The sequence below is a fragment of the Cyprinus carpio genome, unplaced genomic scaffold (genome assembly GCF_018340385.1).
Source record: "Cyprinus carpio isolate SPL01 unplaced genomic scaffold, ASM1834038v1 S000006749, whole genome shotgun sequence".
NCBI classification, from domain to species: Eukaryota; Metazoa; Chordata; class Actinopteri; order Cypriniformes; family Cyprinidae; genus Cyprinus; species Cyprinus carpio.
Window position 1 is genome coordinate 584,124 of NW_024879348.1, and position 25,649 is coordinate 609,772.

A 25,649-nucleotide genomic window follows, 5' to 3' on the forward strand; every position below is an offset into this window, starting at 1 on the left:
GAAATACAATAAATAAAAACACATCGTTAATTTTTTCCTTTTCTTTTAATATTTAAGAGACAGACAGTTTAAAAAAAACTCTTAAACCTGTTTCACTATTATTATTGAAACAGGTTTAAGAACAGATTATTCGAATTTAGTCTTGTAGTAAATCTTTGAAATGCACTGCATGTTCCATAATGCTTTTCGGCATCCACGTCATCAACCTGCGTTATTATTCCGAAAGTGGTGAGCTGGCTTTGAACAGCGGGTAAGAGAGTGTTTCAATATTATCGGTGTATTTTCAATGTGCGTATTTATGATTTGGGAGCTGGCTATTGTTACTAAGCTAAAGTATTGCCTCCGTTTATCGTTGTTTGTGAGATTTCATTGTAAACACCATGTAATCGTTAGCATTCGTGCTAACGTTAGCTGTTCAAAATAATTTTAAACAACAGTGGTGTAACGTATATTTACAATTATTTTTCTGTAATATTTATGATTTCTTTATCATCCAATTTCGCCTGTCTCACTAGTAGTAGACATTCTGATTATCACCTTTAATCGAATGCATTTCATGAAAGTTTTTTTTTTTTTTTTTGATAATGTATTATATATATACTAATATAGTTCTATATGATTTATTTCATACAGTGTTTTCATGTATGGCCACTTTAAAATTACGTTTTACAGTGTGTGCTATTTACAATAAAACATAATATATGAAACAGACCTGTCTAACAGAAACACATTTATCCTCACAGGTGGATTTTTCATTTATAATTTTGCCCTTCACCGTCCCACAATCTTCATCACAATGACAAAGATTCTGGAGTGGCTTCTTGGTGTGTCACTGATTGGTGTGGCATGGGGACTCGTTACCTTTACCTCCTTTGATTTGCAGTTGCCTCCCCAGTATAGAGAGCTGGCGTGGCCCATGCCTGTATATCTGCTGGTGGTGTTTGGGTGTTATTCACTGGCAACTGTCGGCTACCGTGTGGCCACGTTTAATGACTGTGAGGATGCGGCCAAAGAGTTGCAAGCCCAAATAAAAGAAGCCAAAGAGGATTTAAAGAAGAAGGGATTGAAGATGTGAGAATTACATCTTAGCTTCTGTTCTTTTTATATACAAATGCAAACGTAGTCCTATTATTTCTGTTTACTTTGGTGATGTCTGTACTACAATATGCAATCAAAGCTGTAGCTCAAAGCTGTCCAACTTTTTCCAAGTCTTTTTTTTTTTCAACATGATGTAAATAATGGTTTGAAATGTAAACACCTGCACACCTGTGAATGATCTATTTCCAGCATTGTGACAGTCTTATTTTAAACATTACAGGCACATGCATGTATTGTCAATGGAGAGCAGTGCAGTCAGCTTCTCTAGAGTGTGTATTTGTATTGGCCAGGGAATGAATACATCTTTTTTGAACCAGTTCTTTTTAATGAGTCCGAATTCTGAGTCAGACTTAGAAATGAACCCACTGTGTAGTTGCACAAGGGCAGCATTTCAGTAAATCAAATTACTAAGATTTGATTTAAAATATAAAATAATGGGACTGTGTTAAGGCTCCCCTGTTGTTGTCCTTTTTACCTTAAATTAAGGTTATGAGCATTTTTTTGTAATTGGAGTAGGCTACAAGTGTTGTAAGTACAAGCATTTAATGTGAATATAATAAAAGAAGTGGTATACATAGGGCTTTTCACACTTGAAATAGTTGACCCTGTGTCACTTTAAAGCTCAGGTAAAAGAAATCCAGGGTCATTTTGCTTTACTTTTCACACTGCCCATAACCTACCCGGATTAAAAAGGAATGCTATTTATTCACAAGCTGACATGTCACACTGTGCATTTACCGGGTTTACGGTCTTATTTGCGGTGTTAGTGTCACTGATTGGATGAACGCAGCATGCAGCCTTTTTCCATAATGATTCTTGCATCCTTGTATTAGCAGCTATTATTTGCAGAATGTATTAAGTTTTTCCTGAATAGACTTTTAGGACTACAAAGGTATGAATACAATAGTCTCTTCACTTAAATTTATGTGTTTTCCTTTACCATTTGATGTTTTTGCTCAGTGTCCCCATGGCTGTTTAACCCTCTAGTATTGTTTGGTCATTTCAGACGGGGGAAAAAATGTTTAGACATTTTAAAAATCGCTACTTCATTGGAGTGGTATGAAACTCAACTTTCATGTCTAACCACAAAAAAAAAAAAAAAAAAACTATACTAAAAAAATAAACTAAATTAAAAAAAAAAAAATTGTCACACTTGTGTTGTTCGTGGTAAAAATGACCGCTGTTGGAAATGAATTGGAAAAACATACAAATCGTGAAGTAAAATTGATAATTCAGCCACAATGCAGTAAAAACACAGACACCAACGAAGGGTTACACTCTAAAACATCAGTACCTAACAGACAGACACACACAAATGAACTGGTGTGTCTGTAACAATATGGCAAAATTGAGCCACAAGACTCAAATAAGAGGTTGAAATTCAGATTGATTAATCTCTGATAAAGAATTCTTGTTGATTTTTGTTTCATTTTTTTACACTTGTGAATGTCTTTCCTGTGTTCAGGTTTGACTTTAGTAAAATTAATGCAAAAACTAATAAAAATAAAAAAATAAATAATACAATTACATATAAAAAACAACTAGAGATAAGCCTTTTATATTGAGCTACATAGGAATGTAGTTGCCAAACCATGGAAATGCAGAAATGTGTTTCTTTTTTTTTTAAACTCCAAACAGATGGAATAATCTGACTTCAAAATTGGATTTTAAAGGCATTATCTCTATTTTAACATGAAATAATAATAATAATTATTATTATTGCATAAATATTAATTAGTGCCATGAAATTCTCTCAAAATACAAAAAAAAAAAAAAAAAAAAAATTGAAAAAAAATATATTACCTTGATTTTTACTGAAAATAAAAAAAGTTAAATTTCAGGTGCCCGGTTACTTTTGACCGCAAACAACATAAGTGTGACTCCCAAATGAACAATACCAGAGGGTTAAAGTATGAATATGAGACAAGCGATTGGTGTTGAGACGGAACAATGACCACATCGGTTCACACTGCACAAGTTTGGCACAGCAATGTAGGGTTAATGCCAGAAAAGAGCTGCTTTAATGGCCACCGGTAAAAAGAGCCGCTACCCCCCGCTTCTAAATTACAAGTGTGACACGTAGGCCTACCTTTCTCTGGGGTTAAACCCAATGTTAAAATACATCATGTGTGTTCACCATTTCATTGTTCACCTTTTTTTGCGTTTCCTCAGACATTCTATATGATGAAAATTAATGTTTGATACAAAATACAGCGTGATTCATTCTCAGTTGTGTTGAATTTTTGCACTGCTGTACTCTGCCTTAGATTCTGATCTCAAAAAAATGAACTTCTGTGCACATAAATTCTGAAATGTGATCCACGTCCATGTGTTGGCTCTTAAAACACTAATCCCAAAGCCACTAAGTGCACACGGGGCGCTGTATGTAGTGCTGAATTAATCTGGTGTTTTTGGCACGTAAAGCTCATTCGTTCTCTTCAAGCTTAAAGTAGGCTCTTGTAACCTTCTTTTTTTTTAGGCCCTTTCAATGCCGCTGTGAACAGGCCTATACCTGTTTGCAGAAAAAAGTAGGTTTTTCATAAGTTTGCAGTTTTCTTGTAAGACTAGGCTCCGCCTGACTGCTGATTGGCACCTGTTCAAAAATAAAAAAAATCTCTGATGTCACCCCCTGCAGCCTCTTACAAGCTGATGTTAGTTAAGGCCTGTTTTTCACAAACCCATAGTAGCATATGAGAGAACAGAATCAGCATTTTCTCCTGAAACCACAGAATGATTAACACCACGTTTATGCTTTGAGACGCATTTTTAAACCACTGAGGAGCTAAGCAAATTATTTCTATCACAGATTTTGAGACGCAGTTTTGAATAGGACTTTCTGTGCTGGATTTAAGAAAGATTCAATGATACATTATTGAGAAGAAAGAGAAAATTGCAGACTTTGCTTTCTGATCCACGGTAATTTTCTGGTCCTGATCAATAAATCTCTCTGAAATGTAGCGCATTGTTAGCCAGGGCATGTTTAAAGCAAACAAGTGAAAAAAACAAACATGCATTCCCTTTTTGTGTTCCACTTGAGGAATAAAACTACAGATTTAAAGACATGAGGGTGAGTATATAATTTTTGCGTGGACTGTTTCTTTAAGAAAATGTTATAAATTCAACAAATAGATGCTAGTAAACAGAATTAATGGTAGTTATTTTCACTGTTGGTTTTCAAAAATCACTGAAAGCAATATTTTGTACAACATGGCTTTAAAAACAAGCACATTTGTCTCAGCTGACCTGTTTCAACTGCCTTTAGGGGTTAGAGACGCCACATTTTGCGAAATATAAGACAGGTTATGCCGCTGTTGTACGTCAAGAGACCTTTATGCCCCATACTTCACATTTGTCTGTTATGCAACGTGATACTTCTTCTGGTCTGTTATTGTTGGGAGAATGAACTGTATGTGCCTCATTTAGATTGAATACATGGTTCAAACTCAAACCAACAGTGACCCAAAAATGGATCTGGACACTTAAGAAGAGAAACATTTGAATGTTGTTGTATTTGATTATAAAATGGTTTAATTTAATAAAAAATATAAAAATGTATAGTTAATAATTATACATTCATAAAGGTGTTTTAAGTAAACAAAAATATAGCCTACAAATAAAATATATTAATAAATTCTCTAAATATAATCTCTAATTCTGCATATTTGTATCTACCTAAAGTAAATAGTATATACAGTGTTTAAGTATTTGCATTTTGTGGTTCTCAAATTTAGAGGACAATGGCTATGAAAATAAAACAATGTCTAAATAGCTATTTGGCTACCATTTAACATTTTTTTCCAATAGCATGTACACATTTCTGAGTTATTACATTTTGATTACAAAGATTACAAAGGCAAACATTATTTTCCCGTTAGAATAACATGCACTGACGAATCATACACAATAAAACTAGGAATGTGTTTCAATAATGTAAATAGCATCAATTTTGATTCTATGTCGACTTGAAATGACATTCAGTAAAACCTCAAGCACACCAAGCATCTGAATGGCCTAAAACGTCTAAAAATGTCTGAGTACTGTGCTGCCAACATATGAACAAAGAGAAATCCTATCTGGAGTGCCAGCTGCCAAAACTTTCTCTAGAGCCTTGTTAAAATAAATACGAATGTAAAAAAGACGGAAAAATTAGTGGAAGTGTAGAGTAATGACTGAAATCTTTAGCTCCTCTGAAGGTATGTACGTCAGTGAATGTAAACCTTATTGTTTAAGCTAATTAGCTCACTGTTTCAGTAACATGTGCTAGCAAGGTGTGTTTGTCAAAGAATCCAACACTGTGGAACACTTCCAGGTTTCTTTGCCCGTGACCCAGAAGTCAATATTCAAATATGCCTTTATTAGGACAGGAACCAGCCCATATAAGAGTATGTAGAAGGTAATACATCCTGTAAAATGGCTAAATTCAGTTGGTGTTCACTGTAAGAGTTACATGTTTGACTCAGTAGCTTATTACACTGCCAGATCAAAATCTTACTAGTGTTTAGCTAGTTTTTGGCTTGAGTGACTCTGTGAGACTTATTTTCACCCTCTTAATCTAAATCTTTACTAATTTTTTTCAAAATTGCATAATGAACTGTTTGAACAGATGTCTGAAATCAGCAGCTCTGTAAAGAAAATGGGCTGTATCAAACTAAGTAGAATGGTGTGTGCTTTTGAAAGTTGTATCAAGGTTGATTTCTTCTGAAATTTTTGGCAAGCATAGCTTGAAATTCAATCTCATTTTCATTGTCTGAACAAGAATTTATGCGCAATCCATCAAGCAGAGCTTAAATCTAGATGCAGCGTCCCCGACCCCATTCTGAGAAGCTGCAAGACAGTCTTTGTTGTTTAAATGGCTTGAAAATAATTACGGGGTTTATGCATTCATATTTCTGATATTGTTGGACTGGTATAGTATGTCTCTGGGTTTGGCTATGTGTCTTTGAAATAGGATAACTCATTCAGCAGTGAAAATGGAGCATTTTTTTAAAAAATGTTATTAATATATTGGCTTGCTCTCAATCCCCAATGAATAAAAAAAACAAAACACGAAGAAATCCAGGTTTTACTCAGTGCTCACAAAGACATCATAACATTATTGTCTTTGTTTTAGGAACCACATCTTGCTGGAAGTGTCCCATGTTTACTCAGGGTTCACTGAGCAGTATGCTTTTAAGGCCAAATGTGGTCAAAAAGCTGATTTCTCCAGCTATCTCGACTTGATCTAAAATCAGGGATATTTAGTTGTTACATTAGGCTTTAACACAGAGGAACTAAAATAATTATTGTTCAAATTGTTCAAATGCCAATTCGTGCAACAAAAATGATTCAGAAAAGGTGGTAAGTCTTTGGAGGAAAAAATATCATCAATTAATTTTTATTAATTCCTTATCATATATTAATTTGTTATATGCTTAAAAATACATATATGAATCATATATGGAAATATATGCTTTAAAATACATATAAATACATACCTTTATAAAGAGTTCTTTTTCTCTGCCTACACATTAATGTCATCATTCTTTTCTGTACAGAGTTTCTGCAGCCCCCGTTCATGTTGGATAACAGTATGACGGACATATATCTGTCTGAGGAAGACTTGTGTCATATTTCTCTCCACGTGATGCCCATGCTGCGTCCAGACAAGTAGCTGCTGTTCTCCAACCTGCTTCCTGCACTGATGACTGAATATGAGAAGCAAATATGATATTAGACAAAACACATACATGAACACAGCCTTATTGATTTCAACATATACTTCATGTTACATTATGTGGCTTTCATCCAAGCTTCCTGTTTTGATTGTATAGCCCCATAATTATAAATTAAGTGTGTTATCATCTAATGAATGCTCTTTGTCTTTTACAGCACATTTTATCAGATGAGTAACAGAAATGGGATACAAAGCCACAGTATTTGCCCCAACTTGTGCAAGGATAAAACATGCTAAGCATATTTCTTGATCAAAGTTGTGTGTGTGTGTGTGTGAATGTAGACTCTCTCTCAAATGTGTATTTGTAGCTCAAGGACAAAAGATTAACATATTTATCATCAGCACAGAAACAGATGTGCAGGACCAACTTAATGCATTATCTTAAAAGCAGAAAAATGCAGAAGTAACATTCTCAATCTTCAGGACATATAAAAAGCTGATAAGAGAGGGACAACATTTTTTTCCAGATGTGAGATGAATAATATCCAGGAAGGAGGGAGAGATCTTGCCCTCTTGTTTTTAGAGTCTCTTTGACACCGCAGTTGAAGTTCATTCAATTCAAGTGCAGTTCATTTTTAAAAGGAAAAAGATTTGTGGAACTACATCCCGCCCATTAAGAACAGAAAAATATTTTGACTCATCTGTTCAGTTTTTAAAGGGAAAATTGCATTTGCAGTAATGCACTTACAATGGAAGTCTATGCAAGACAGATTAGAAATTAGAAATAAGTTATAAATTATATTAATATAAATAAAATTCACATAAATAATATTACTCATTAATTATTTTGAATTTTATATATAAAAAAAGAATTTTCCCTACCATTTTGTTTATTTATTTTTTACAAACTTTTCTACTATCTGTTCTTAAACAGATGTCCCTTTTCCGCATCATACTAAGCTCTTTGTCGCCAGACATAATTTTTCATACGGCTCCTGTTGTTGTTCTTTTGTCGCTCATTTGACTGACTCTTTGTGGTTTCTCTTTAGCAATAATAACTACTTAAAGCAAAAGTCCTCTAGTGAAGTGCCACTTATTCCATTTAAACTCCCTAAACTCTTGAGGAGGTCAAACGGTTAAGAGAGGAGCTGATTTACAGTCGGAGGTCAAAGATCTGAAAACACACGGTCAGGGTGTGAGCTGCTAAACCAGTCTGCAGTGTGACAGCTGCTTTTTACGGTCACAACCATAAAATAGAAGAAAAAGAAAAGAAAGAGAGGCCTCTGGAGATGAGCAGGAGGAAGGGTGGAACAATAGTGTGTAGGAGACAGAGACAGACACAGAGAGACGGAGAGAGAAAAAGAGAGAGCTTTAGGGAAGGTAAACGAAGAACTGAGGCTGAAAGAAACGAAGAGAGAGGGAGAAAATGAGATGCTGCCATACAGAAAGAGATGGAGACAATGATAAAACATAAACAAAATAAGGTGTGAAAGAAAAGGTCATGCTGGAATGTACTGTACATGAGGAGGGTATATAATACATTCTGAAAAAAGTTTATTTTTTCCTTTTTTGACTATTGGTCCAAAAAAAAAAAAAAAGAGGTGTTTAACCTTCAGATTGTGTTGAGATAAACCATTATATCTTTCTATCCTATTCATTTTCTGTGATTTTGTCATGTGTCAGTTTTTTTGTGAATATGTCATTTTCTAACAATAAAAACACATTAAATGGGTGGTTGATTGCAATTTCACCTTTTTTAACATTAGTTAGTGTCTAATGTTGCTGTTTGAGCATAAACAATATCTGCCAAGTTACGAAGATGAAAGTTCAATGCAAACTGAGATATCGTCTTTTAAAATTTGGTCAGTTTAATTACATACACACACACACACACACACACACACACACACACACACACACACACACACGTCTACATATTTCTCATTTTAATTTAGTTTTAACGATGTACTTAAATAACTAAAACCGAAATAAAAATAGAAAAACTAAATAGATATACCTAAAAATGAACTTCTAAAAAAATAAATAAAATAAAATTTAAATGAAAGATATAAAAATTCTGATTTATATGTATATAGATATATATATATACACACACTTTCAGAAAAAAAGGCACAAAAACTTGTCACTGGGGCAGTACCTTTTCAAAAAGTACACTTTTGTACCTTTTAGGTACTAATATGTACACTATGTACATCGCCTAAGTAACAGCTTTTGTACCTTTTTTTCTGAGAGTGTATATATGCACTACAATAATACTGGTTTAAGCTTGAAGCATACAGTCAAAACATTTTTTTTAAAGATAGGAATGAACTGATTGAGATTTTCTAAAATGGAAGACAAATAACAGAAGAGGTGTGCGTATGTTTACTGAGCCATCTGGCAAAAGCCCAAGTTTAGGAAGAAAACAAAGGGAAGAGTCACACCTGTGCATTATCCTCCTGAATCACACACACATGGTCAAACTGATGCCTCTGACCTCCAACCATTGTGATCTTTTTCCTGTCACCAGTGAAACATAAACCCTGAGAGACAAAATACTTCATCCTATTGACACACGGACAGTACAATATGTGCTTTCACTCTGCTTGGGAATTATCATTGTCCTAAATGAGCTCATATAGTTCTGGTCCATGCTGCTAAATGATGAAAATATACAATATAGTAAGAAACACAGTTAGCAAAAGGAAGGAATATCAATACAACATTGTTTTGCATGCACTAAATAAATACAAGCAGGACAACTGTATGAATGTCACAGGAAATGACATCACATCTCTGCAAAAAACACAAGGTTGGCGACAATCGCATTTTCCAAAAATATCATTTATTTTCACATAAGAATCTTCACATTAACTGTTTTTTTTTTAAATCAAAGGTCTCTTTTTTTATATAATCCTCTTTATATACATAATATACATTTTACACAATAAATGTACAAAATAAGAATATGAGAATGAAAAAAGGAAAACAAAAGTCAAAAAATGAATGGCAGTGATCTGATGTTAGTTGTATACAGCTGCGTCAGTCGAACGAACAACTGCCCGGAATTGAGCTCAAACAGCTACATCATGTCAGAGTCAGTGTACAGTATGTACTGTTGTTCATAGTGCTTTAGTGGATTAGTGTTAGAAACTTGTGTCCTTCTCAAATTGTAAACCCGGTCCAGTTTCCCCACACAAACAGTTTCCTGGTAGTGTAGTATAGGTAGATTAAAAACAAAATTGCAGACTTACATTGTAGTAACAGACTGATATATCAGGCAGGTAAATTAATCAGCAGATATTTGGGCCATTTTGAGATTCATAAGACAATAACAGTGGCTTATTTTGAGAACTGTAATTAAATAATAGGTAAAAATAAATGTTATAAATAAATCATTTGCTATTATTAAATTGCATTATATACTGTGTATAAATATTGCAATTTAATGATTTTAAGTGTCTCATTTTCTAGCATTAATTTGTGTTTTGCTTTTTTTTTAATTTTTAATTTCATATTGTTTTTTATTGGACATGGGCAACCCCATATATCCCATAACCCATATAATTTGGGTTAATAATATATATCATTAATATCAATATTTTGCATTATTTAGTATTTTCCAATTACCGATACAAATCAGTTGAATTACTTTACATAGGTTGTTTTCTGTGTTAAAACCCTTCTGTTGCCTTCCAGTTGTCCACTTGTTGATGTGTGTGTGTGCGCGCTTCTCATTGATTGTGCTTGGCATCACATCTCCTCTGTTAACACAAACACACATTTGAGAGGCAGTGTGTGTTTCTGGACATATCAACATTTCCTTTTTTGCCAGCATTTCTTCCTGTCTTTCATCTACATACACATGAATCCAACGAGTCTCTCCTCTCTCACGTCTCATTCTCTCTCTCTCTCTCTCTCTCTCTCTCTCTCTCTCCCTCTCTCTCCCTATCACACAGTAAACATTTTTGGTCACTATATACAGTCATTTGTTCTGCAGCATACCTAATAATTTACAAACTCTTTAAACAATGAATGTACAAAAACAACAGCATTTGTGAATGGAAGTGTGTCAGTGGGTTTGGTAAACAGTATCGGATGCCCCCGTTTTCCGCTGACAGGGTGCCGGCGCTCAATCTGACATACTCTGTTAAATTCCTCAGATGTCCCATCACAATAGCCAGCACCATTTCAGTGGAACAGGGTTTGTGTGTGTTCTGTGCTGCATTACCAGGTTTAAATCCAGGTACAGCACACAGTCTTGTAAAATCATGAGAAAATCGTGAGAATAAAACCCACTGAGCTGATGCTACATAAATTAATACGAAACACAATTATTTCTGTGGATCAACAAAACAGGAGAAAACAATAAAAGGTTTGATCGCTCTGCTCCTTCGTGAGAAACTTTGTGGTCTTTGGCTCATTCTTGGCTTGCGTCCCCTCATTATGAAACTTGAACAAAGAGGTTGTCCATATTTGAAGTACGTGCTATTTCAAATTCTTCATTACTGTTTCAGTTTGTTCTTATCCAGGTTTTGTGTAGTCCGGCGTTAATATGAGGAACAAAAAATGGAAAGGAAAAAAAATCCCTTTGCATGAACATTATTTCCAGAAAAATACTGACGTCTTGTTTTGTTTCTGTAGAAGTGTCCAAAAGTTCAAAGCCCTCTTCATTCAAGTTTCGCTTCTCCACCAGCACCAGCGGTGTGAGAGAGCTCCACTTCCTGTACGCGTCTCCCAATGGCCAGCACTGGGATGTAAAGAGCTACCCCTGTGTGCTTCCATCAACACAGGCTGCCGTCATTATAATCTTTTGTAATTTAGTCCAATGTTCATCTCACTGTAAGACCAGCAATAATAAAATGGGGAGTAGAGTTGTGAGAACAGTCCAGGATGCTATTGAAATGGCGGAGTTTGTCCGCATGCTTTTCTGTACTTCAGGAAGAGCCACAACAGGATCATCTGTAACAGCGAAGCAATAAATATTTTGTTTTTAGTAGTTGTAGATGGTATACAACGATAAGGCCAGAGATCATAATGCATGCATTTATCATGTTTAGTTTTTCATTTTATTGAAATATATTATAAATGTTTATAATGTTACAAATATCTTATGCCGACCAAGGCTGCATTTATTTAATCAAAAATACAGTAAAAACTCAATTTGCGTGACCGTACCTGCTGGTAACCGATTAGATGGTGTGTGAGCTCCTCCCCCTGTGCCCCCCTTGGTTCCGCCTCCTGTGCTGACCCTGGCTTCTTGAGAACCTGAATGGAAACAAACACCAGTGAATACACAGATCAACTGAAATGTGCACTTTTAAGATCTGCCTACACACCACCAGGGAAGCAATACTTACCATCATTGGCAACTACGTCCACTCGGAGTCTCAGACACTCCTGTCCGTGGTGGTGCAGTGGTTTGGCTATAAGGCAAAAAAAGAAGACCATCAGGATTGAGGGAGATAAAAGTATAGAGAGAGGTAAATAAGTAAATGAGTAGAGCACACACTAGAGTTCACAGTGTTTCAGAGCTGCAAATCCACTGATTTAAACTGCGACATTGAAAATTGGATTTAGTTCTGCTGTATTTGCATTGGACTAACTGACATTGATCTTTCCACACTATCAAAACAGACCTAAAGCATTTTTATCCATGAAACGCTCCACCTTTGACTGCACAATGTTTGCACAATTAGCTTTTTTAGCAGTACGCTTTCCTAGAAGGGTCTAAATTGGGTTGTCGAATTTTGCCATTGTTAATTCTAGACCTCCATATTCCAGTCCACATGCTGGCTGAATTGCGCTCCTTGTGTTTCCAACTCCCCAAGGATAGCCCGTGGGGATGCCAGAAAGACACGTAGTGGTTTTGCTGCCAGTTTAGCAGTCCACAACATGAAATGAAATGTATTCATTACTGTGGTGCTAAAGGAGGGCTCAAATATGACTCACAGACTTAACATTCAGTGCATGGTTTGTGGGGCAATAAATCTATAACGGGTTTTCGGATGTTCAAAACATTTCCACCCCTAATCATTCTTCAAAACGATCAACCATAAATGTTACATTCATAGTTTAGGCCTGTACTCACAGATGTAGTAGTAGCTCTCGCCCTGTCGGAACTCTTTTCCCAGAGTGAATGGCGTGAAACGCTGGAACTTCTCCGAGAACTTCTCGGGTGCGTGTGGGGCGAAAGGGTGGCCGCATTCCCAGCGCATCTGGTCGTAGGATTGTGGGCGGCAGGAGTCATAGTCTTCACGATCCACCATATAGAGAACATAGCGCTCGGCGTCCTGTGATGGCACTTCACCCAGTGGGTAGTGAGGGCAAACGATGTCCAGGTAGTCGTTCAGGCGTACCTCAACCGCATAGCTGCCCTGCTGGAACCTGAAAGATTGAGTGATTTCATAAATACTTTGTATTAAAATATAGATAATGCAAAATAACAAGACCATGAGACAAGACCATCTAGCACTATAGATCTGCAGAAAACAAGAAAAACTTCAGTGATGTCCGTCCCATCTGTGACAAGAATTCTTCATTCAGAGAACTTTCACGGAACGCCTGACTTGAATGCCAAGTCTGATGCAATCACATTTTCAATTGCCCTTGCATTGATCTACAATAGCATCTCAAAGACGACCAGACGGCAAATCACAAAGGGACAATGGCAGGGAAGAAAAGACAAAAAATGTGAACAATGGAAAGACAGATGAGTATGTTGATTTCTTTGTAGAAGAAGAGCCCAGACAGATGCATGAATATAGATTATTCTGAACATTGGTTCACCGATCGAACCACACGCTGTCCGTAGTCAGAGAACATGTCAGAGTCAACAGGAACATGGACATTGCGTATTGATCTCGTTTGCCTCATGAGAGCAGAATCTTATTTACGCAAAGACATTAGCAATCTGTCAGGTTGCATCACCAGTTGATGACTATTGACTATCTGCAGAAACACACTCACCCTCACAAACACAAATGGAGAAATAAATCTTCGCTTCGTCAACACTCCCTTACTCATTACAGATAAACACACGCACTCCAGTTGACGGAGTCATACACACTCTGTCTACGCCACACTTCTCCCTTTCATTTGACACATGGAGGGAGGAGACGGAGACAGTCTGCCTGTCTGCTCCTCTCCACGCCCTCCCTCTCGCCAGCATTTGCTTCATTCTTGGTTCTGCTCCTGTAGCTCTTCTGGCAGTATGCTATCTCTGTTTATGTGCTGCCCAATGATAGAAGAACGCCAGAGGTAGAAAGAATGCCCTCGCTTATTTATTCATCCATCCATCATCGGATGCCACTTTAGCTTCCATATGTTCATTTCTGAGCTCATGTTCAGACTTTTTCATTATGAGCTCAATTTCAGGCAGGTTTAAGATCAGCTATAAAAACTTTTTGGGCTCCCTGGGCACAACTTTTTGGATGGTGATCAGGTTTGTGCTCTAAAACGGTTTTGTTTAAAAATATAGTCTGAAATTTGCTGTTAAAGGTCAAGTTTTATTAGTGATCCTTGTTAAGGCTTGCTAGCCCTTAAAGTTACGATTAAACGGAGCGAAAAAGGTGAACGATAATTTCTTTCATTTTGTGATGCACATCCAAAAGGATACTTGGTTAAATTCTTTGGTTGTTGTCACAAGCTTGCATTCGATTGAAAAAAAAAGGGTTTAAGTGGACTAAATGATTAGAGAATGTCACCAGAGAGGAGTCTGACGTTTCACCAGAAGATTGAGTTGAGATGTTTCGATTCAAGATTGTAACATGCATTGCTGAATTGTTCACAATGAGATCAATAACATGCATTTAAAAAAAACAATTAATAAAAAATACAAATTTCATTTCATACTGACTGCAAAGTGCTATACTTTGGTGCATAATTTGTCTGCCGCTGTTTATTCTAAGGATGTGATTGATACCTCAAATTATGTGGCTTCTAAACGTAAAACACCTAAACTCCCAATTTTTACCTGGAAACATCGCAATTACTTATTATAAAGGAGTAAACCAAGGAGCCATTTCTAGAATATCATAAAGACTTGGATGGACTCTCTTCACTTGGACTAGTAAGTCTTCAACAACAAATGCCCTTGTAGCCGTCTAGAAGAACCTAACAACCACATAGCAACACCTTGGCAACCACCCAGAACACTCTAGCTTTATGGTAGTGGGTCTTGCTCAAGCGATCACCACTCAGATTTTCTTTTGAAAGTGTAATACTCTTGCTAATGGAGTAAAGTATCAGTTGACACTGAAATATTGGAACACAAACCTCTCAAGGGCCTAAATGAGCTTCATAGACACTAACTGGAATCCTCCTAACTTCTGGAGAATTTCAGCTTTTCTCCTTGTCTGCTGGAAACAGCAGTAGCGTTATTTCCCAGAGTGGGTGTTTCTGTCGGTGTGTGACAACATCCACACGTCTGCTCGATGATCAAAGTCTCCAAAGTCTGTCTCGGTCTCTCTTTTTCTTGTTTGTTGATGGGGGGGACCCCTTGGTCTTAGGACAGACGATCTAGCTCCAGACCTCTTCTAGTCTTACACACACACAGCCCTTTTAATTGGCCTGCTGCTTTCACTCACTGCTGATCCAAACACACACACACACGCACGCACACACGCTTGCACACACACACACACACACACACACACACACACACACACACACACACACACACACAAAAAAAAAAAAAAAAACACACAGACACACACACACACACACACACACACACATACACACACACACACACACACACACACACACACACACACACACACACACAGAGCTACACTTAAAGCCAAACTTAGCACTCCCAGTCACACACTTCAATTCTCTGGAGGCCGTGTACGGGAGTCACACACTGACGCATCTTTGTTTGATGAATGAAGCAAATATACCTCACCACCAATAATAATTTACATGTCTCACATTCTTTAACTGCTGTCACCAGATGCTTGGGAGCAGTCATCTGGCACACCAGCACACACACACCCTGTTAAAGCCCTGATTAAAATCTGTTTGTGGTATGGCCCCAATGTGTTCATCAAAAGGGGGTCGGGAGGGGGGGCAATTAAAACACAAAGACTGGAATTAAAGTGGTCCCAGAGGGGGGCAATTATGCTGCTCCCCCTTCAGCCCCCAGGGGCTGGGAGTCAGTGGGGAGGGTGGGAGAAAGCAGTGGGGGATGGACCCAGTCTCAATACAGGGGTCAGCGGGTGCTCCAAGCGCCAGTGTCCTTTCAAACGCTACAGTTACTTTATCAATGCCTTTATTCATACAGTAGTGCCATTTGCTCATTCTTGCATCATTCATCACACATACTGGGCCAGACTTCATCTTGATCATCCATAAATGAACCTAAATCATTTATGCTTTCTGTTTTGTCCTCTGATTTTTGGTTCCAGGCTTCAGGCGAGGCTCCATAATGGTTTTAAGGTTTAACAAAGGGACAGCTGAAATTTTTAAAATGTTCTCTTCATCTCAGTTTTAATCTTGCAAATGACTATGCTTTATTATTATTATATATGCTTTATTAGTATTAGTATTATAATTTTAGTAGTATTACTATATTGTCAAAGCAGTGATAAATTGATAAAAGGAAAGATAATACTGAAAACGGAATAAACAAGTAGTAATAACAAACAAAATAATCCCCCCTATATATATATATACATATATATATATATATAAATATATATATATATATATAATATATATATATATATATATATATATATATATATATAGTATTAGTATATACAGAAAATAACAAAATAAACTAACATAAAACAAAATTACACCCCAGTTTTATCCTTATCTCTTTCACTTGAGTAAATAAATGTGAGAATGAATGAACTCTGTGTTTGATTTATGAACACTGAAACTTGGCAGATAAAGAATACGGGTGCTTGTGAGTCATGTCCGTGCTTACCGTAAAATATGAATAGCTGAAGTTTTTCATCCTGAACTCATCTTCCTGTAAATGTCAGTGGAACGCTCAGTAGGAAGAATTGACTTAATGCCAAATGGGTGAGTGGGTTAATCTCAGGTCTCTTAATCTTTAGTTCAAAGTTTTGTTTTTGCTGTTCTTTTTTAGCCCCTCTAAGTCTGTCTATCAGTTGGTCCCTCCTCCCTTTCCCTCTCTCATTTCAACACTCTATCACTTGCTGGAATGTCGGCGCTCAGAGAAAGGGGGGGATGATCAGCGGGAGGTGAGAGGGTGAGGAAATACTCGGAGTCGGCAGTGCAGACACACTTACACACAGATGCAGGGATGTTGGCTAATACTAGACTAAACTAGAAAAAGTTAACATTCTTCCCACATTCACCTGTTTAAAAGGGAAGATCTGAGGTATTTAAACGCCCACCCACACACAAACACACACACATGCACTCGCTCCAACAATAGGTCCGCCAACATCCCTGTCATTTGATCTGTGACCTTTTGTAGCTTTCACCACCTGATACTACAGTCTAAACGGTAATGAATGAAATTCTGCCCCCACATCCATCCTTCACTCTCACCCGCACACCTGCATTTGCTGGTTAAAACGACTATGTTATTAGCCCCTGTCGTTTTAATTCAGCGCTAATGCAGGCAGCATTGTTCCGGGTGACTGGTTCGGAATGCATTTGCGGCAGGATCATCGGGTGCTCTGTGCTCTGGGATTACCCGGCCTAGGTTGCCGAGGGGCCAGGGGCCTCATTCAGTTTAGTGCAAGCAGAAAGAGAGAGAGATGAGGTGCCCATAGCAAGCTCTTTTATTGTTCTGAAACACAGTTGGAGCGTTACAGTGGAGTGGTTCGGTTGGAAACGCAACAAAGGCTGGAGGGAGACAGAAAGAGAGCGATAGAAGGAAAATGGGGAAGGAATTGATGAGGTGGTTCAGCCCAGAAAGGAAGATTTTGCCTATATTTTCACACACACACACACACACACACACACACACACACACACACACACACACACACACACACACACACACACACACACACAAACACACACACACACACAAAAAAACTTTTGTACTGTGCAGGTGTAAGAGAGATAAAGAATGCAAAGAAATGAAAAAAGTGAGGATTCCTTTGATAAACCAGAACGGGCCGCTCTTGTACTTGTCCTCGCCCTGACTCGGACCAGACATGCTTTTTCATCTTTTCTTCAATCCATCCATCTCTGTCCACTCTCTCGGATCGTCTCTCAGCACTCAATAAGCCTGTTTGATCCCCCATTCATTCTCCCGGTAGCCCAGCCCACATGCATTCTCAACCAATCAGAGAGCAGCTCGCTGGAATTCGAGGCATGTTAGTTAGCGACCTACGCTTGTGGACACTAACTCTGGCCCTTTGCAATTGCCATGACAACCAAATCCGACCGGTTCCCCCATTCGTGACAATATGCCACACCGGGGCTTTTCAATATATCTTGTTTACATACATCTTATCCCCATCAATCTTTTTCTTCCACTTCAAATCGCTCAATCTTTTGTCTCTCAGCACCATTGATCAAGTTGTCAGATTTGCTTTCTCAAATGACTGAACTCATTCCTCTTTTGTGAAGAAATGGTAGTGTGATAAAGATCTACTCAGAAATGCAATGTTTGTGTCGCTTAAAATGTTTTAAATTAAGATAACATAAGCTGTGTATAATATCAAGAGCTATATTTTTAAACTCTTAATTCATACAGTGTCTTAAAAGCTGATTTAGGAATTAGCCATCTAATTCCTTGTTTGTTCAATCTGTCAAACTTATTACAGATCCGACCGGTCAACTATACCAGCCGGTTCTGCTCAGCTCTGATGTCCTCTCAAAGATAAATTAATTACATAAATAAGAAACATGGGAGCACTCGGTGTGAAGGGAAATGAGAAGTACACAAGGCGACTCATATCGCTATGAAAATGGCTTCAGTAGTTCCTAGCATTGTTTAGGAATTAGGCATCCTGCAGGGGGAGTGGCCTCTCGCACGTCCCGTAATAAAATGCGTGCAATGCGTCGTGGGAATAGACCTTCATCTTAAAAACCAGTCCATTCAAGAACAGTACAAACAAAGAGAGTGCGGAGACAAAACCACATGGGGTTGAGACTGTGACAATGACAACAAGATCCTAAGAAAACAAATACACTCACACAAACTTAACAGCACATCTCTGACAAATACTTAGCGTGTGATTGTAAAGCGCTGTTAAATACCTGTTAAAAAGTTCTATCTGTGTTCTTAAATATGAGAGGAACTGATTAAACATCAAAGATGTTAAAACTGAGGTGAAAGGGGGGAAAGGAATGAAGGAGCAATTCTTGGAATTCCGAGGGAGTTGAAGACTGTGACAGCAGTGGCATGATAAAACAGAAAGATAACTGGATTACTGAAGTTGTAATGAACAAATCATCTTTGAAACAAAGTGCGACTGAAGCAATGAGTGACAAATGCGAGATGGGCGCATAGGCACATGTTTATCCCCCTTTAGTGAGCCGTAGACAAAACGATCACTTTCTCAAGCCCTTTAACTCGTGTGAATAATCATTTACAGAGTATGCGTGCGTACCAGGAAGTGTGTATCTGAGACTTGTGTAAGATGTGGGCTGCTTGCGTGCGCAAGTGTGTGAGAAAGGTATTGTTTATTGTACGCGCAGGATGTGCCGTTTTCCCGGGAAAACACTTGGCCAGGAAACTCAAGGTTGACAAGGGAAAAGGCCGTCAACTCAACTTTTGGCCAGAGTTCACTTTCTCACTCATGTCTGGAAATCACAATATGGTAAATCTCTCAGGATTTTACAAATATCACATATTTCACACATTATATAAACAAAACACTTCAGGCCGATAGGGACTGTATGTAGGAGCTTAAATGAATAAGGACTGCTGGAGAAGATTATCATGGGTCAGCAATCAGCAAAAAAGAGCCAAATTTAATTCACAAGACGAAAGATTAAGAGCTGATTACAATCTGGAAAATGATGAAGGCAATGAAGAAGTCAATTCTGTGGAATGGGTTTATATATCTTAAAAATGTCTTAAAGAGATAGTTGTTCTAAATCCATATGACTTCTATTCATCTTCAAAACACAAATAAAGACATTTTTAATGGAATATGAAGATTTCTGTCCTTCCATTTAGGAAGTCAAATTACTCAACATTTTGAGGCTTCAAAAGGTTCATAAAAAGTAAACATAATTAATCAAGTTGTTTATTTTGAGTGCTTTATGTGATGCACAGATTTAATTTAGGCTTTTATTCACACATAAACACTGTTTGACGAACATACATAGAATTTGTCAAATATGGCACTTGCTTGATCTTAATTTCTGTTTTAAAGATGAATGGAAGTCTTATGAATTCAGAACAACATGAGGCCAATTTTGATTTTTGGGTGAACTAACCCTTTAAATGGAAATGTGTACTAAACCAGCCAAAAAACAAACTCTAAATGAGCTTTGTGAATGACGCCTATTTGAATTCTCAAGATATCGCCAGAATTCAGATTCAGGGAATGGACAGAATAGGCATGGAGAAGGTGAAAGGGAGGAGAAAAGGGGAGCGAGACAGGCTCTGGTGGTAATGACTGCCAAACCCGATAAAGAAAGGCAAGGAAAAAAATCCAACACCTCTTTTTCTTCCTTCTTTCACAGAGCGAAAGGAAATAAGAACAGGAACTGAATAAAAGGATGAAAAGCGCTGGCGTGTATGGCTGAGATAAAAGGTAGAGGGAACGAGGGAGAAGCCAGACAGGAGATCAGGAGAGAGGTGGGCTCGAGTAGCGGCCTCCCTATTTGAAGACCACCAGAGAGAGTGACAGACTACAGAGAGTGAATGGCACTTCATCACTCACTCTCTCACTGTCAGCGACCACGCACACACACAGATCTGATGAGTTTAATGCAAAGTGACATGTAGACAAAAGCAAAATGGCACTTTATCACTGGTTTCTATCTCCACTTCTCCTCTCCGCACACATTTACAGACACGCACAGTGACAGACACACCGCATGAATGCCACTTCATTTCGGCAGTGAACTCTGGCCTGCAATTGGTCACACTAGCCCCTGGTTTTGTTCCACTGCAGATCTGCTGTGGGAGCGTGCTAATTTGGCTGGAACGTATAACAAAAAAGCACTTAGCTGGCAAAACCCCACAAGCAAAAAAGAAAAAAACACATCGGTGAATGGGACATTTTGGGTAGAAAACCAAGGAAGCCCCATTTCTGGCTGAATTAAACCATGTAAAAGGCCTTTTTGCAGGGTGAAACAGTTACACAATGGGGTGATCGCGGACAAGTGGAGAAGAAACAAAAATGTGAGGAGGTCGGAGAGTTTTGGGGTACTGATGGGATAGGGGCAGAGCGAAAGGATCGAGGGAAAGAGTTAAAGAAAAAAGAGCAGAGGAGAGGTTGAACTTTGTGCCAGTTAACCATGCGGTACGGGGCACACAGCCAGAGGAAAGGGAGGAGGTTTGGGAAGGACAGGTAGGAGAGAGAGGCCAAAGAAAGAGAAGAAAGAGAAGAAATCTCTATAAGCCTTTGAGTGCTAATAAAATAACAACAGCAACAATTACAGAAAAGTTTTAGAATCCATAAGTGATATTAAATGATTAGTTCACCCAGTCATCATTTACTCACTCTCATGTTGTTCCAAAACCTAAACTTTTTTCCCCTCATGTGGAACATAAAAGGAGAAATAGTAAATAGTGGGCAAGCTGCTCTTTGCTGTACAATTACAATAAACATTGGCTTTCGAAAAGCATAAATAAAAGATTATAAAACTGATTCATATGTGCTATATTCCAAAATTCCTGACCTTCATGCAGTGGCTTGAGTGACAAACCAGATCATAGAGTCGATAAGTACGAGATTTATGAACAAATCTGTCAGACCAGTTTTCTGAACTGGATTAAACATTTCACTGAAAAAGTTCCACTTGAATGATTCGTTCATGAATTGGACTTTGTGTGTGTCTCATGAACTTTCATGAAAAGAAAGCTAGGTGGATGTTGACATTTTCAGTGAATAATGACAAAACTATCATGTGAGTTCAGAAATCTTGGACTATAGCTCTTTGGAGCTCTTTTATGATATGTTAATGGTGCACTGCTTTTTTCACTTTCTGGTTTCAACAACACGAGGGTGAATAAATAATTTACTTTTTAATTTTGGGTGAACTATTACTAGTAGTACTTCCAAATGGTTAAACATGGAGAAAAAAACCATCTTCGGGAGTGAAGACTTTAATAGAGGAAGTTTAGTTAATAAATATATGAGCGAGCCATTAAATCATAAACAAGTGTTGGATTACAACTGCTCACCAGGACACTCCTTAATCAGCTCACAACTTCCAGTTGATCAACTATTGACTGTGAGTAACATAACAACACATGTGTTTCAGCAAGCAGCTGCAAGCACATGAAGAACACACACCAACAAATTCAAACATGTACACTTACACAACCTGACTCAGAATCACCTCTCGTGCTGAAAAAAAAAAAAAAAAAAACCAAGCTCAGCTGCAATGGTCTGTCGACCCTGAATTCAACCTTCCCCCAAGACTGCTGCACACCCAAACACACACACAGTCGACCATGTGTATCATAAAAATCAAAGCATATAAATGCAACTTCCTTATACACTTCAGGGACTATATTTCATTTGTGGAATTAATTAAAAGAAAGAAATGCAGACAGAACTGCAAAAAGTATTGTGTAAAGGAAGAAAGAAAGAAAGAAAGAAAGAAAGAAAGAAAGAAAGAAAGAAAGAAAGAAAGAGAAGTGCAGGAAAATGCAGAAATGCAGAAAGAAAGAAGTGCAGGAAAAAAGCACCTCCCCAGCCCCTCTAGTATTTCTATGAAAACAGGATTAGATCACAGAGAGAAAGAGGGATATAGAAAGATGGAAAGATTAAGATATCTAATAAAAATAGCAAGTATGTAGATTACACAGGCAATAAAATGATCACTGTTGTTTGGACTTTGACATAATCATTACATCTGCTGGAGCAAATGCTTATTGTTTTAAGAAGAGTCGATGGGTTAAGTGTGTATGTTTGTGTGTGTGTGTGTGTGTGTGTGTGCTCCGTTTCATCAGTTTTCATTTTGTTATCAGTGTTTCTCTGTTAATTCATTCTCACTGCCTTTGGGGTCTTGAAATTTTTAACACTAATTGTTCAGAGATGACAAAATCACTGCTGTAACTTAGTATGATCATACCTTTATTTGTCAGGTTTAGCTTCACAACATTTGATTCATTTGATCGAATCAGTTCATTTCAGTGAACCGGTTCAATTTTTTATTTTTATTTTTTACATTTTATTAAAGTAGGCCTATTTTGTATTATCAGTCAAAATTATTCTCAGAAGTCCACACACACAAAAAAAAAAAAAAAAAAAATTATATATATATAAATATATATATAGTTAGATACTCCTATATTTATTTACATGCGCTACAGTTTATGTTTTGCTATATAACATTTCCCACATGCTCGTAAAAATAATTTTGTACCACCTTGTACCACCTTACATAGCAGTAGCAACCCTGAAACAGTCAATCGCGAGCGCTCGGTGAGTCGGTTCAACCGAATCATTATAAAGATCCAGAATTGATTCGTTCGCGTCTGCCTCGTATCGGCAATTTGAGTTTTCTGCTCTGCGCGTTTCAGTCGGAAAAGTCACTCAACATTCAACACCTATTTCAACACATCCTCGTATTTATTATTAAGTTTCCTCAGCCCTTTGGGTTTTCCCAACATGAATTAACCGCACCACATGGCAGGATCGCTGTTGGGCTTACTATATTAATATGGTCATAACTATAATAACTACTACTATTCCTATTAAGATATGTACGAGAACGAGCATGCACACACCCAGCAAGCATCACTTCTTCTTAAGAGGCAGATTTGCGCATCACATTCACAAATACAGGTAAACAAACATTCAGTGATGGGTAGTAGACAGATTATGACGCAATAAGAGTGTCTGAATTATGCAATCTGTTACAGGTAAAGATGTAACAACACGTCAAAACGCAGCCACAATGTAAACAAGCACGAGTCTCCAACTCCGACCACAAAATAAAACCCGTATCAAGATGCAAAGAAACATTCACAAAAAGAGAAAAAAGTTGTAATAATATACTTCAACCATGAAAAAAAGCTATATGATGCTAGAGTTTGCAAAAGCTTACAAATAACTAGCAGCGTTTCAGCGTAAAGTAGCCTACATTCTATTATAATCATTATCACAATATTAATTTAAATGGAAAAGAAAAGAATGATATAAAAAAATATAATAAATAACAAATAATTGACTTACTTAGGGTTGGTACTATTCCAGAAAACAGTGTGTCTCTCAGCAGAGGCGAGCAAAGCGCAGATAGTACTCGCTGCTATGTATAAAAGCCACATCAGATCCATTATAGTCTCTGTGATTCAATCCAAATGAAGAAATTAACCAGCTATAGGTAAAGTTTCTTCTAAAGCCGTGTATCTCTAAGCCGTTTTGAGTTGGTAATATGCTGTTAGTACTAAGCGCTACAAAGATTGACAATAAATCAAGAGATCCGTGTCTGTTATCTTTCTGCTCAGTACTGAATGAAACTTTCTTCGCGTCGGATTTTGGTTTTGTTGAAAGACCTCCGCACAAGCCACGCCCCAACGCTCCAACAGCCAATCAGCACACAGGCGTCCTTCCCCACATCGGAGAAGCAGTCGATCGCCCTCTACAGATGCATTGTAGTTCATACTGAGGTTGGGGTATTGATTGTTAACATATTTTCCGAATAAAAAACTATTAGTAACAACTATTAGAAATCCGACATGGTTATGGAACATCATATGATTAAAAATAAACGTTTTGTATCGATACCCTCCCGGCCAGTCAAAGGACATCGCGTTGTGATTGGATTATGCGAGCAAACTGAAGGTTTCGTAAAGAGCCCCCCTTTAACACATAGGGTATAAATGCTTTTATCTTCTCCAATCAACAAAGTTTTTTTTTGTTTTAATAAAGAACAAGCCGTTGACACTTTCACACGGACTCGAAATGCATTGACTAGTGTTTGGTCAATCCAGTTTGGTCTGTCTTCATTTGTTCTCTGTAGTTTATACAATTGATAGGCTATTTGATGAATCAGCTTAATACACACAACTGATTAACCTCCTACAGAGAAAAGTCAAACAAATGACATGCTCCTAATACAAAATCATATGAAGTGATTAGCATATACTTTCAGAATATGTACTGAATTTGAAGTTCTTCTTAAACATGGAAGAACATTTTGTTGTTAAAAACACTGTGTATTCGAATATCCAAGACATGCTGCTTTTTGCATACTATAAGTATGCATATTCCGTATCTGAGATAATGTAATGTAAAAAACAAAAACAAAACCCCTGCTGTTTGCTGTCCGTGCTTATTTAGGAAATCATTTTTATTCTAGTAAATGTCTAGTGTGCATCTCGCATCTTCAGTATAGTCCCACTTGCTCACTATCACACATACACACTCTTGACTGTGTATTGCACAATACACACTGTCTGTTGACAGATTCAAGAAGAGCCAGCAGGCGTTTTAGCACTCTTGTCAAAACAGCAGTTACTTCTGCTGAATGCTAATGCATAATTCAAGCACCTCTCATGGAGCAAATCGTGGGGCTCAAGTCTCCTCTATCTCTCCTTTTAATAATGAGACAAACCCAACATCTACTCAACCCACCAACAAATAGAAATATTTCAAAAAATCATGGGTAGTAGCTTTATTAAACTCAGGCAAGATCTTTAATCTTTTAATTTCAATACTGGTTAGCTTTTTTCCAGGGCATCTTTAGATTTTTTTTCAGGTTCAGTTTGTAATGCTGTGTCAATATGTCAAAGGTATAGTTAAAATGTATAATATTTACATTTTGC

General features: G+C 37.4%; 2 protein-coding genes across 2 annotated transcripts; one reads left to right on the forward strand and one right to left on the reverse strand.

The window, feature by feature from the left end:
- Positions 1-111: 111 nt before the first annotated feature.
- Positions 112-2,019, forward strand: LOC109072336 (dolichol-phosphate mannosyltransferase subunit 3-like). The gene is made up of 2 exons (XM_019088582.2): positions 112-250; positions 744-2,019. Exon 2 carries the CDS (start codon positions 797-799, stop codon positions 1,073-1,075), a length of 279 nt encoding a protein of 92 aa, XP_018944127.2. The 5' UTR covers positions 112-250; positions 744-796; the 3' UTR covers positions 1,076-2,019.
- A 7,856-nt stretch (positions 2,020-9,875) lies between these two features.
- LOC109072335 (ephrin-A1-like) lies at positions 9,876-24,344 on the reverse strand. The gene is made up of 5 exons (XM_042755788.1): positions 24,058-24,344; positions 12,843-13,138; positions 12,112-12,177; positions 11,930-12,019; positions 9,876-11,713 (listed from the first exon to the last, which is right to left on the reverse strand). Exons 1-5 carry the CDS (start codon positions 24,156-24,158, stop codon positions 11,589-11,591), a joined length of 678 nt encoding a protein of 225 aa, XP_042611722.1. The 5' UTR covers positions 24,159-24,344; the 3' UTR covers positions 9,876-11,588.
- Positions 24,345-25,649: the final 1,305 nt, after the last annotated feature.